Source organism: Lichenostomus cassidix, chromosome 11, assembly GCF_008360975.1.
Source record: "Lichenostomus cassidix isolate B80296 chromosome 11, HeHo_3.0, whole genome shotgun sequence".
Lineage (NCBI taxonomy): Eukaryota > Metazoa > Chordata > Aves > Passeriformes > Meliphagidae > Lichenostomus > Lichenostomus cassidix.
In genome coordinates this window covers 6,143,546-6,156,500 of record NC_139492.1, presented here as the reverse complement: position 1 = coordinate 6,156,500, position 12,955 = coordinate 6,143,546, and the positions used below count along the sequence as shown (strand labels likewise).

The window sequence follows — 12,955 nt, the reverse complement described above, 5'->3', positions numbered from 1 at the left end:
TCACGCCGTCTCCAGAGCAGCCCGAAAACGTCCTTGGTGTCCTTCTGTTTCCACGTCCTGCTTGGGAAATATGGCACTGCAGCATAGCCGGACCAAACCCGGCCCAGCTCCTCATCCCTCATGCTATTGTGAGCAAACTACACTCTCTATTTGAAGCTCACAGTAAAACTTGCTTTTTCTAAAGGTAAGCTCCTCGTTTAAATGCTTTATTTTCACAACCTGTCCTGACTAGGAAGCCATTGCAGATAGATCACAGAAGCTGAAGCTCTGCTCTGGGTCCTCTACTCTCCCCATCATTTTTCATTTGAGAGGAAATTGAACTGTAATTTGAACAGAATATTTTTATGAGGAAGCTCTTGTCCCAACATACATATCCCCTCTTTCTACCCCTACAGAACCATTCTGGCTCCATCACCTTTCAGCCACACCCCAGGGACATGATGGCTGCTGGGACAGATACCTGCTGGGGACTCTGGCAAGGGCAGCAAAGGCAACCAGCACTGGCTGCTGTGATGTTGATGGAGTAGGTGAAAGTAAGATGTTACAGAGCAGGTATTCAGCTGTCCAAGCTCTAGTTGCTCAGTCTTTTTGGTTTTCCTTCTTCCCTTCTTGAAGCAACTCCAGGCTGGGATACAGCACCAGCAGGCCAAGTGATGCTGCACATTCACGTGCTTAGGTACTGGACAAGAGCTGGGGGTGTCTCCTGCTGCTGCCCCTCCAAAGAGCTGCGCTCTGCCCAAATGCCCCTCTAAAGGTACCCCACTCTGCTCAATGAGGGGCTTAGGAGCACCTCAGACAGCCCCCAGGTGATACCTGCAAAGGGCAAAAGTAAGCAGATCCCTGAGCTCCTTCCAACCCGGCCAGCAGATTGCACAGGAGTTTCAATCCCAGTTACACACATGATCTGAGTCCCACACGCAGCAGGAAGCTGCTCAGCACTGGGTTCTTTGCATTAACCCCTCATGCAGCTTTCAGGCACGCAGGACATCTTCAGCTCCCTTGAGATGGCTCACTGGGGGCTCTCCAAAGCCTGACTCTTTCAATCTAAACAGACTAGGGTTCCCAGGAAGGGTGATGTGTGTCCTCAGCCCTTTGCTTGCCTGCACCTTGGCAAGCCCAGGAGGCAGGTTTGGATGCAGCTGAAGCATCTCTCCATGCTGCACTTCCAGGACCCAGCACACCACAGGCAGGGTCAGCTCTCCTGGAGACCCCCCCAACCCACAGCAGGACAGTGTGGCTGTTAAACACCTCCCGAGAGGCCTGACAACCAGAAACCAATTAAATTACTTTTCACCTCTCACTGGGTATAAGGGATCTGCGAATGCCCTGGGAACAGCAAGGAAAAGCTGGCAGAGGCATTTCCACCCATGCTTTGGCACTTTCACAGGTCCCAAAGAAGCCCAGGGTCCACGTACACAACCAAGCTCAAACAATCCCAGTGAAAGCCCCCTGAGGCTGCAGCAAGCCCCCCTTGCCAGTCAAGGGCTCCTCCTCCCTCCACATGAGCTTGTGCAGCTGTAAAAGCCTGGAGCATATGCCTGTCCTTGGTCTGGGAAGGAAAGTGGAGGGCAGAGGCCATTCCTCTGTCAAATCTGAACAAGAAACGTGCAGAAACATTTGTGGGTCCCCACAAAACTAGACGCAGGAAGAAATAATAATAAGTAGCCAGGATTTGCCTGCAATGGCATGAAAGTTGGCAGTCTCATGCATTGTGCTGCATTGCAGGCACCCAGCGGTGCCACCACCTGTTGTGGCACTTCCTTTTGCCAGCCAGCAAGGTCTCAAAGAGCAAAACGGGCACAGACCTATGGCCCCATTTGGAGCAGGGTGCACTGTGGCCTTTCCCTTCCCCCAGCAGCTGATCAAACCCTCCACATTGCCCAGCCCCTGCAGCATCACTCCCCATGGACTTGCTCACTCCCTGGCACAGCAGAGCACCAAACCCCACTGTGATGTGCAGAGGTGACCCTGCAAAGATCCCAGCCCCGTCCCTCGCCTCCATCGCTGTCACTTACCCCCGTAGGCTCGCCACTGCCTCCCTGGGAAGCCACCCCGGCATGCGTGGGCTCCCTTGGCCACTGCAGCTCGCCACTGACCCCCCCAAACCCACCTCAATCCGCTCAGGGCTCTGCGAGGATTAGCCCTGTGCTGCCTGCTAATGGGATTACTGGCACCCAGCTGTCCTGAGTGCCCGGGCTCCCGGCAGCCAGCCTGGTTTCGGTGCAGGGTGCTGCAAAGTAAACCCCAAAATCAAGCAGGTTTGAGCACCCTCAAAATCCCTGGAGCCACTAAAGCTACCCCAGGCACTCACCAGCAGCGCTGTGGGGAAGGCAGCCGTCTCAGCCATCTGCAGGTGAGTGCAGGGATGTGCAGAAGAGCAGCAGGAGAGCTGCTGAAACCCCGTGGGGTGAGGCAAGGTGATGTGTCAACGGTGGTGTGCCAAGGGTGCTCCACCCACAGCTCTGCCCCAGCTCCGGACGACCGAGAGCAAATCTGTGCTGGGTTGAGCTAAGCCTCCCCTTGCTGAGCCTGCCAATTGCTGCTTGATCCGTTTACCTCCAGCCCTGCACGACTGCCAGCCTTTCCCACTGCCCCTAATCTTGGCTGCAGTGACACCCTGGAGTCCAGGTACCAGCATGGCTTCTCTGCTTCATGTCTAGCCTGTTTCTGCATGTCCAGAGCTCCCTGGAGCAGCGCTGGAGCTTCCTAACCCAGATCTTCCCTCCCTGGCTCCATGAGGGTCTCCATCCTGGTGGGCAACAAGTATCCATCCTGCTCGGCCCCAGCACCTCTGTAGCAGGCTCCTCTCTTGCCATCACAGGATGGGGTGACACAAAACAAACCCTCAGGAAAAGCTTGAAGAGTTAAATGTGGGGCTGGCATCCTCAGAGCACAACATGCATCAGCTTCTGCCCCCTAAACCACTGCTCCTTTCTGGCAGGAAGAGACTCCTGCCTGCTCCTGCCCCGAAGCTCTTGGGAAGGAGTTTTGCCCTGGGGAGGGATCATTCTGACTTTAGCAAGGGGCAAAACCACTCTGCAGACTCTGCTTGTGTTTGCTTCCAGCCCCTGGGAGCCTGCTCAAACCATGCATCTTCTAGTTACCAGGAAGATGAACCATCATTTCTACTTCAGAAAAGTTCAGGGGGAAAGAAAGAAAACATGAAAAAAACCCAAGCAGAGCCAGACAGAGCACAAAGACAGATGAGGAAGCAATGCCTGGCCCATGGCCTCCACTCCAGAAATCTGACACACCCACAAGAAGGTATAAATAACTATAAATTTATTAGTAAAGCAAAACCATTTGACACTCACACAGAAGAGCGGGATGTGTTATTACAATATATATACACACATACATGGAGTATCATCTTAGAAACACACGGAGAGCAGTGTTAAAGGCACTGCAAGCCACACAAACCTCAGCAACTTCCCTTGGCTGCAACTTCTGACAGCCCTGGGAACTCTAACAGTCATGACCACAGGTTGGGAGGAGCCCAAGAACCTCACTGGCCATGAAGTCCCTCAGATCCACGGCTTGGAGGCACTCAGAGACAAGCCCACAGTCCAGCTCCCACCTGTGGTCCTGCTCACCCCACTGAGCATCCCAGGCATGCTGTGAGAACAGCATCTTCACATCCAGAAAGTGTCAGAGGCAGCTGCCAGGAGATGCTGCAGAAGAAGCTGGGGAGAAACCAGGTGCTCACCGAGCCTGGGTGGAGCTGCCAGCCCCAAACCTCACTGGCCTGCCCTTATTGAATCTCAGCATTTCACCTGCATGCACAGGAACCTTCCCACAGGTGAATTCACCACCCAATGGAGAAAGAGTCAAACTCTGAAGTATAACAAGAGGGTTTTGTTTATTTTTAATGGCCAGACTTCAGCTGCAGCCTGGACTTGATGGCAAATACTCAAGGGAAGTACAGATGTTCTCTCTCTTCTCCTCCCTGCAAGGCCAGGCTTGAGTGCCCAGAGCTGGTCCCAAAACTGTCATAAAGATGCTTTACCCCTTGTGCCCCACTCCAGCACATGGGCCCCAAAAGACCACAGTATGCACATCTTCTCACCCAGAAAGCAGGGATGGCATCTGCTCACTGGAGAGCTGGCAGGGCCACCTGGGCATACCCATGGTCCCAGGGGTGTCCATGCCACAGCTAACTCAGCTCAGCTGCCTGCTGGTGCACACAGCTGCTCCACAGGCACTCCCAGGGGAACTAACTGTGCAGTCCAAGCCTACCTCAGTGCCATGACATCGCCCCAGGAATGTCTGACAGTCCTTCATTGACTTAATCCCCAGCCTTGGAGAGGTGACAAAGGAATCCACCATAGAAATGGCTGTTCCCACCCCAGTCCCCATAACCTACAGCTCTGTTCTGGCTCTTGGTCCTGGCTTGGACTTCCTTACCAGAGCATGGGCAGCATCCAGCCAAGCCAAGCTGCCACGTCACAGGCATTGCCCACGCCCAGAAAGGTGGGATGGCCTCATGGGGAAGGACCAGAAGCACCCACTGGATTCCAGCAAGATTCAGATCCTAAATTCCTGATCTCACCATCAATGGTTTGGTATCACCTGGATCCAGCCTTATTCTGGGAAAGGCATTTGGGGCTGGGAGAGGGCTGGAGGGGGTAGGAACGAAGGAAGAGACTTCACAAACAGTATGGAAAAAGGGATGAAAAACAAACCATTGCTTACAAATAAACTGAACAGAGAGAAAAGAAGCTGAGAACATCTTTTAAAAGTATAGGCTGTGGAAGGGAAGGGGCTGAGAAAGCTAAAGGCATCCTGTACGTAGGGTAAGGGAAGTGAAGATCAGTAAAAATGCCAGGTCACAGACTACCTTTTGCTAGACCCAGGAAGCCAGAGGAACAGCAGCCCTAGAGAGCAGGACTTCTGTCCTGGACAACATCCACACAACCACTGCCCAACCTAACCGTCCCTGCTGCCTCCCCAGCAGCACCCTGTGCTCAGACTGCTAGCCAAAGAGAACCACCCTTTGGGAGGGAGGGACCACCAGCTACCCAGCCCTACACAGCATCCTCAGGTGGTCTGGCAACCAGGTCTTGAACTGGCACGAGCACTTGCCATGGGACTGATGGAACACTAGCTCCAGCACAGCAACTCTCTTTGGTGCTGCAGGGCAGTGAGGGATGCGAGAGGCCAAGCAGATGCAGGAGCCTGAAAGTCGCTTGAAATAAACACCAGAAGTGAAGTGCAACAGGTACAGAGTAGAAACATGGTTTACTCCCCAAAGGGCTTTGGCCCCAACTGCTCTTTGGCTTGAAAAGGAAACACCAGCAGTCAGCAGAGAGCCCTGCAGTGTGATGCCCCAGGGACATCAGCTCCCAGACCAGCCCCTGCCTCCCCATGCAGCACCGTGCTCCTGACACTCCTGTGCCTCCTCCTACTTCCACCATCTCACTGGACAAAACATGACCTAAAGGCACAGCAAAGGAGATGGACCAGCTTCCCCTACTCTCCCACTGGAGTGTTGCTGGAAGCAGCAACACTGCTGCTTCCAACTAGAAAATGCTCCTATAGAAAGCTCTCAGTGGCCACTCAGCTGCCCACCCCGCACAAGTCCTCCACCTGCAAGCTCAAGCTGCATGTTCTCCATGGGCTTCTACTGGATTTGGGCTGTTGCAGGGCAGCAAACAAAACAAGAGACTGAGTCACCATGGACTCATGGCCACTCCTAATGATGATGTTCTAATCCTGCACCAAGATGTTTTTGAACCTGGAGGCACCCATTCACAGGCACCAGCTGATGATCTGGACCTGGGCTCATCTGTGCCAAGCTCCCCACAGCATCCCCTGTCTCCCTGGCATGGGGTCCCATGCACACAGCCCTGAGGAGTCTCTCTGCCCAGGGCACTGGTTGGTTTTGCCACATCCTAAGCAGGGCCACAGCTCCTCATTGGGACATCCAGGGCTTTCCCAGCTGCTCAGCACAAGAGAAACACCCCCTAACAGTCCCCTATGTCCAGCTATAGCAAGGGGACAGAACAGGGCAGCTCCATGGCCCCTGCATACTGTGGAGCTGTGTCTGGGACTCACCACCATCCCCTTCTGCCCCAAGTGCCAGCCAGTCAGCCCTGCAGGGCTCCTGGGGAGGGAAGAGAGCAGGGCAGACAGTTAATGATTTCTCCAAACCTCCTCTAGCCAGCAGCTGCCCCAGAAAGAAAGAGCAGAGCCACAAACCGTTCCATGTCACACCCTCCTCCTACCAAAGATGAGCCTCTCTGCAAGCTCCAAGCCCTGGGCACTGATCCTGGCTGCCAGTGCTGTGCTCAGGTGCTCAAGGTGACCACTGAACCCCTGGCAGCTGTGCTGGGCAAGAGCAGGGTGAACCATGGTCCAAGGCAGGAACAGAGTGAAGGTTCAGGTGGGTGCCACAGTCCTCATCTGGTCCCACACTCACAGCCTCCATCACCACCAAGCCCTTCTGTGAAGACCGGATTAGCCTTCCTTGGTTTGGACTCTCTTTTACTCCTACAGCAAAGCATACACTGAACTTACTACATATTAAACAGCAAATAACCAGCTACCTAGAACTAAAGAGCTCTTTAAAAATCCAAGTTACCACATCTCTTTTTTTTTTTTTTTTAAGATCCAGTATGACATCAAGTTAAACTATACAGTATTTTTAATGAATTTTAACAAACTGCTTTAAAAAAAAGTAAAACAAAAAAGAGGAAAAAGAAACACAGATGGAAAACTTGGTAGGAAGTTCTACATCTTTGAGGCAGCACAAAGTAAGATAACCATCATGGGTCCCTCTTTCTTGGGCAGCAGAAAGCACAGTCTGTTTTCATCTCCTTAAAGTTGCACATGAAGAAGATTCAGCCCCAGGGTCTAACCTCTCACTGCACTGTCCCAGCCCCAGAAAATGCAGTTTCCCCTCACTGTACTGGAAATGGAAAACTAAAGCCTTTCTCCACCTTTCAGACAAGTGTCTCCCACCAGAAATGCAGGCCCAGTCTAACCCTCTGCAAGGTTAATCTGTCAACACTTGCCATGGACAAGAGTTGATAACCTTGTCCTAATCATTTGTGCAGCACATGGTCAACTAACTGGCTGCTGTCCACTACAACTTCACAAGAGCATCAGCCAACACCACAGAAGAGCTGAGACCTCTGAAGGGACCTCTGAAGATTATCAGGTCCAACTCCTTGCTTGCACAGGGTCAGCTACAGCAGGTTGTCCAGGACCACATCCAGTCAGGGACTGAACATGTCCACAGATGAATATTTAGTATCTCCAAAGATGGAAGAGGGGAAGGCTGGGGGGCAACCTAGTAAGCACATCTTCAACCTTCAAGGCATCTAACTGACATGTAAAGGATCTCTTGGACATGAGAAGCCAGCAAATTCCTGCAGAGGAAAACACCTGAGGCTACATCAACCTTGCTAGGGGAGATTTATTTTTAAGTGATGTTTACAAGAAGTGTGCAAAACCTGAAAAATACAGACGAGGTAAAGAAAGGGCAAAGGGGTAAAACAGGACTCCCACAAGAGGGGAAGAATAGACTTCGCCCTTACCCACTGCTAACCTTGCCCTCCCCATGGAGCTGAGCCTGCAGTCCAGAAAGGATTCTCCTGGCTTGCTCTGGTTCCTCCAGCAAATGAGACACCAAGCCCCTGGAACATGCTGTGGGTTACTGCTGGCCATGGCAACACCTCTGTAATTATAGGATACTGTAGTGTTCATCTCACCCATTAGTGTTGGAGCTGACAGCCGTTTGCCTGACCCTGCTGAAGGTACCACTAACAGCCCAAGGGATGCTCAAGGGGCTGGGACCAGAGGGCTGGGTCCCTTGGAAAGCAGCTCTTAAATGCCAGGCTCTTGGCTGGGAGCAGGGTATGAATGCTGTCACAGAATTATGGAATTGTTGGGGTTGGAAGGACCTTTGGAGATCATCTAGTCCAACCCCCCTGCTAAGTTAGGGGCACCTAAAGCAGGTTACACAGAAACAGGTCCAGGTGGGTTTTGAATGTCTGCAGAGAGGAGAATCCATGACCCCCTCCTGGGCACTGTCCCAGTGCTCCTTGCCATGCTTTCTGGTTGCAGCACTGTGCTTCCTACAGTTCCCTGTGCAGCTGGCAGAGACAGGGGGCAGGCAGGCTGAGAACCCTTGCAGAGTGTGACAGCCAGCAACTGCAAAAGCAGCAATGCCAAAGTGCTTTTTGGAGCTGTGCAGCCCCATGGCTTTTCCCTTTCAACACTCTAGAAGGAGGGAGAGCAGGGGAGGCTGGGGCAGTCCATCAACACTAACGATCAGAAATGATGCCCTCAACTGAGCTTGGACCAAGATGGGAGACCCCAGCAGCAGAAACCTGCTACGTCCATGCCGAGCAGCACACCCTGGGAGAAGGGAGGTCTGGCTCTGCCTTGCTGCTAAGCTCTCTCCAGGATGAGTGTCACCCAAACCTCCCCACCAACCCTGCCAGGCAGGGCAGGAGAAAAAGGCTGCAAGCAAAGAGCTGGTGCCTGCAACTGGCAGCTGAGCTCCCAGGACTGGAACTGCAGGTACAGCATGAACTACAGTCCAGGTACAGCACGAACACCAGGCACCTACAGGTATAGCTTCCTCTCTCCACCTCCTTCCTTTCCACCCCTTTGAGATGTTGTCTGTTGCTATTTCGATACAGGTGGCATATCAACCACTGAGGCCAGAGGAAAGTTTACCTGCCCACACACCGTACCTCCCCTTTCCCCCACACTCCCTGGAGGTTGCCAACAACCGAGGAGAGGGAAGGGGAGGCTGAGGCTTGGGAGTGTCCCATGCAAGCTGAAAGCCACCACGGGGCGGGAGGCTCATGGCAAGCAGGCAGCCACCTGGTAGGCACCCTCGGCCGTGTGCTGGACGCTGTGCTCCTGCAGCAGGCCCAAGTCCAGGAACCGCTCCCCACACCACATGCACTTATACTGCTGCTCCCGGGCATGCACGCTGTGGTGCTTGTTGAGGTGCTCGCGCTGCTTGAAGGCCTTCTCGCAGGAGGAGCACTTGTAGGGCTTCTCACCCGTGTGAACGCGCCGGTGGCGCTGCAGGTCCGAGGCGTACTTGAACCGCTTCTCACAGTCGGGGCACTTGAGGGGCTTCTCGCGGGCTGGGTCACAGCGGTGCTGCACGAACTCCGAGGAGGAGAAGAAACGTCTCTCGCAGAGCGTGCACTTGAGCGGCTTCTCGGCGCAGTGGGCCAGCTGGTGCTTCTGCAGAGCCGAGGCCCGCTTGTAGGACTTGTTGCACACCGTGCACTTGAAGGGCCGCTCCGCGTTCTGCACGCACTTGTGCCGCAGCAGTTCTGAGGACTGGTTGAAGCCTTTCTGGCACACGTTGCACTTGAAGAGGTTCTCTATGCCATGCACGTGCTGGTGGTACACCAAATGGGAGGGCTGCACGAAGCCCTTCTCGCACAGGTTGCACTTGAAGCGCTCCTCGGCCTTGTGCGTGCGGCGGTGGCGCATGAGCGCGTACTGCTGCTTGAAGCTCATCTGGCAGAGGTCGCACTTGAAGGGCCGCTCTTCGCTGTGCGTGCGCTCGTGCTGCCGCAGGTCTGAGGGGCGCTTGAAGGCCTTCTGGCACTCCCCGCAGCGGAAGGGCCGCTCCCCGCTGGGCGTGCAGGGATGCTGCAGCAGCTCCGAGGACTCCTTGAAGTGCAGCTCGCAGACGTTGCACTTGAAGAGGTGCTCCCCCGAGTGCGCGTACATGTGGCGCACTAGGTGTGAGCGGTGCTTGAAGGTCTTCTCGCACACCGTGCATTTGTAGGGCCGCTCCGAGCTGTGCGTCCGTTTGTGGTGCACCAGGTGGGAGGACTGGCTGAAGCTCTTGTCGCACAGTGTGCACTTGTACGGCTTCTCGCCCGTGTGGATGCGCTCGTGCCGAGACAGCTCCGAGAGGTGCTTGAAGGTTTTCTGACAGATGGAGCAGCTGTAGGGCTTCTCCGAGGGGTCGAGAGGCTGTGAATGCTCTACCTCGGGAGGCTTGTAGGTCTTCTCACAGATAGAGCACTTCATGGCGTTGCCGTTGTGGACATTGTGGTGCTGTGCCAGCGAGGTCAGAAGGGAGAAACCCATCTTGCAAACCCCGCACACAAAGGGCTTCTGCTCCACCTGGATACACTGATGTTCGAGGAGGTCGGTGGCCTGGTGGAAGATCTTCAGGCACTGGGTACACTGGAAAGAGCGGTCATGGCCTGGCAAGCACTGGTGCTCGTGGGGATTGGAGAGGTGAGTAAGGTCATGGCCACACACACCGCATTTGTGGGATGGCTCTCCAGCCTGGATGGGGGCGTGCTGGTGGTGCTGCAGTCCAGGGTCTGGCTGGAGCAGGATGCCGTAGACAGCACAGCCCAAGGGGTTGTCAGCAGTGCTGGGAGGGATGGAGTGCTCTGGGAGGGCGGCTGCCCCAGCGTGGTGCTGCTGCGGTGGCGGCGGCTGCTGTGGTTGCTGCTGTTGCTGCTGCCAGCTTTCTGACATGCTTGGGAAAAAAAAATGGGATTTTAGCAGTGATAGCTTCAGCTTCCCAGTTGAAAGGGTTCAAGTAAAAGCAAAACCAAAAGATTCTGAAATCCTGATTCACCGAAACTGATCCCCTGAAGTTAAGGACAGAAAATCCAGCCCACAGCCAGGATCTTGGGAAGTAAAGAGGTGATCGAGACTCCAGAGTCTCCTCCTTAGATCAGCACAAGTTCTTTATGGACTGACTTGGTCTGGCTTTTCCTTCCTTTGGACAAAAGAACAGGAGGCAGAGGCAAGTGCCTTGAAGACAAGAGGAGGTCCTTCTCCTTGCTGGCTGCTATGTGCTCACTCTTGGGAAGGGCACAGGAAGCAGCCCAGGGAGCAGTTCTCTCTGCAAGAAAGAAAACAGCTCATGTGAGGTATTAGAAGAAACATGGGCAATTCTCTATCAACCTCCTCCCACTGCTCTCTTTGAAAACTCTCCTGCATCCCTGCAAATCTACCAGGAAGCCAGTGTGGGGGAGCTAACCAGAACAGGAGCCCCACCTGCTGCTGTGCAAATGGCCTGGGACAAGGAGTTCTCAGCGTGGAAAGGGCTGGGCTTTGACCAGACACAGCCAGGCACATACTTGGGAGCTGTGCTCTCACAAGAGGCAGAACAACTTCCCAGGGCCCGCTCAGCTCAGCCTTGAGCAGGTCACTGGATCTCCAGCACTGCTGGGGCACTGTCTGAGAACATCAGTCTCTCTGCACAGGCTATGCACCAAACACTGTGCAATCAAGAAGCTACTGGGTTAGATTTTACAGATGTCAATGCAGATCCTAACATGATCCCACCCCAGCTGAAACAGCTCTGTGAAGCAGTTCTGCTCCTTCTGCAGCCTGGATATCAAGTCCATTATCCATGGATATGGATATGCAAAACATTTCCCCGTTCTGGGCAACGCTTGTACACTGGAAGAGCCAGAGGACTCAGAATATTTGCCCTCAATGTTATCCTATCCTCAAACAGAACACAGAACCCACAGAGATCACTCTGTGAAGATAAGCATTAAAGCAGTGGCTCAGCTGTACCTCCTACCAAACCATGGAATAAAAGTACACCGAAGCCAAACAACCTATGCCAGAGCTGCTGCCTGGCCTTTCTACAAAGCATCACAAGGACCATGCTCATTGAAAAGTTCCAGCCTTTCTAGAGAGGTCCAGTAAAACCTGGCATCAACTTAGAGAAGAATAAAACCCACCAGTAAGCAGCACACAGCAGCACCTCAAAAGAAAGGTGCAAGCTGTGGTGAGCAGCAGCCACCAACACTCCTGGGCCTTGAGTCCCCAGCCCCACAAAAGCACTCCCGTGTCTGTGTCAAACCACCTGCCCTCAGGGTAAGGAAATCCTTGTTCTTCCAGGAAAATGTTTGTTAAGTCTAAAACTAGGCAATAAAGAGCACCAGGGAATCCCACTTCCCAGCATCCCCACCTCCGCGGGCACTCAGCTGAGACTGGATTGTGCTCCACAGCTCAGGCAGTGCTGGACCCACCTCTGCCTACGTGTATTATTTTGTGCTCCAGCACAGTTTCGGGCAGTAAAGCCCCAAAGACGCCACTGCAGCCCTGCCAGTCCGCAGGATGCCCTCCTTCTACAGAGCTCACCTTGACGAAGCGAGGGCTCACAGTGACGGTACCTGCGCCCGAGCTCGGCGGGACACCAAACTTCAGCCCAGCCCAGGAGCTACCTTCCCCTGCGCACACCGCGAACCGCGGCAGGATGAACCCACCGGCGACGCATCCCGGCCTAACGGGGAGGGAAGATTGTGCCCCCGCAGGGAAGAGCGATACCAACCTTGGCTTACCGAGGGCTCTGCGCGGGGACCCACGTCGGCGCCAGCTCCAGCCTAACTCATCCCTCCGTGGGAGGTGGGAAGCGACAACCATTTAGGGAGCGCGGTCGGGAGCGCAGAGGTACTTTCAAACTGGCGAGGCGGCCTGCTCGGCATGGCCCAGCCCGCTCCCGCCGGGCCCGGGCCGCCTCAGGGCCGCGGGGCGCGGGGGCGGCCGGGGAGCTCGCAGGCCACCAGCAGCCGCCGCCGCCGCAGCCCGCGGCCAGGCCCGGCCCGCCGCTCGCCGCTCCCCATCGGGCGGCCCCGCTGGCAGCGCGGGGACGGCGCCCCGAGGCCTTCGCCGCCGCCGCGCCGGGAGGCCCCGCGGTGGGGTCGGCTGAAGGGGGGTCGCTGCCCGCCCGGGGCCGCCCCCGCCCCGGCGAGGCGAGGCGCACACAAAGGGCGGCGGCGGCGGCGGCGGCCGAGCCGGCCGCTCACCTGCGGCGGGAGGAGGCCTCGCCGGCGGCAGGGCCGCGGCCTGCGCGCTGCGCCCGAGCCCCGCGCTGGCGTGGAGGCGGGAGCCGGGAGGGAGGAAGGGCGGGAGGGAAGGGAGCGGCGGGCGGGAGCGGAGCGGAGGGAGCGGAGCGGGCCGGGCCGGGGCGGCCGCGGCGGCGGCGGAGGAG

At 55.5% G+C, this 12,955-nt stretch overlaps 1 protein-coding gene across 3 annotated transcripts; it reads right to left on the bottom strand.

Annotated features, from left to right (window-relative positions):
- On the bottom strand, positions 1–12,897 carry ZNF319 (zinc finger protein 319). Of its 3 annotated transcripts, XM_085071504.1 has the most exons (4): positions 12,296–12,897; positions 10,808–10,849; positions 8,836–10,477; positions 1–57 (listed from the first exon to the last, which is right to left on the bottom strand). In XM_085071504.1, exons 1-4 carry the CDS (start codon positions 12,385–12,387, stop codon positions 1–3), a joined length of 1,833 nt encoding a protein of 610 aa, XP_084927630.1. In that variant the 5' UTR covers positions 12,388–12,897. The 3 variants fall into 3 exon arrangements, with proteins under 3 accessions (XP_084927630.1, XP_084927628.1, XP_084927629.1); XM_085071502.1 differs by lacking the exon at positions 1–57 and having other exon boundaries at positions 3,266–10,477; positions 10,705–10,849; positions 12,306–12,897; XM_085071503.1 differs by lacking the exon at positions 1–57 and having other exon boundaries at positions 3,266–10,849.
- Positions 12,898–12,955: the final 58 nt, after the last annotated feature.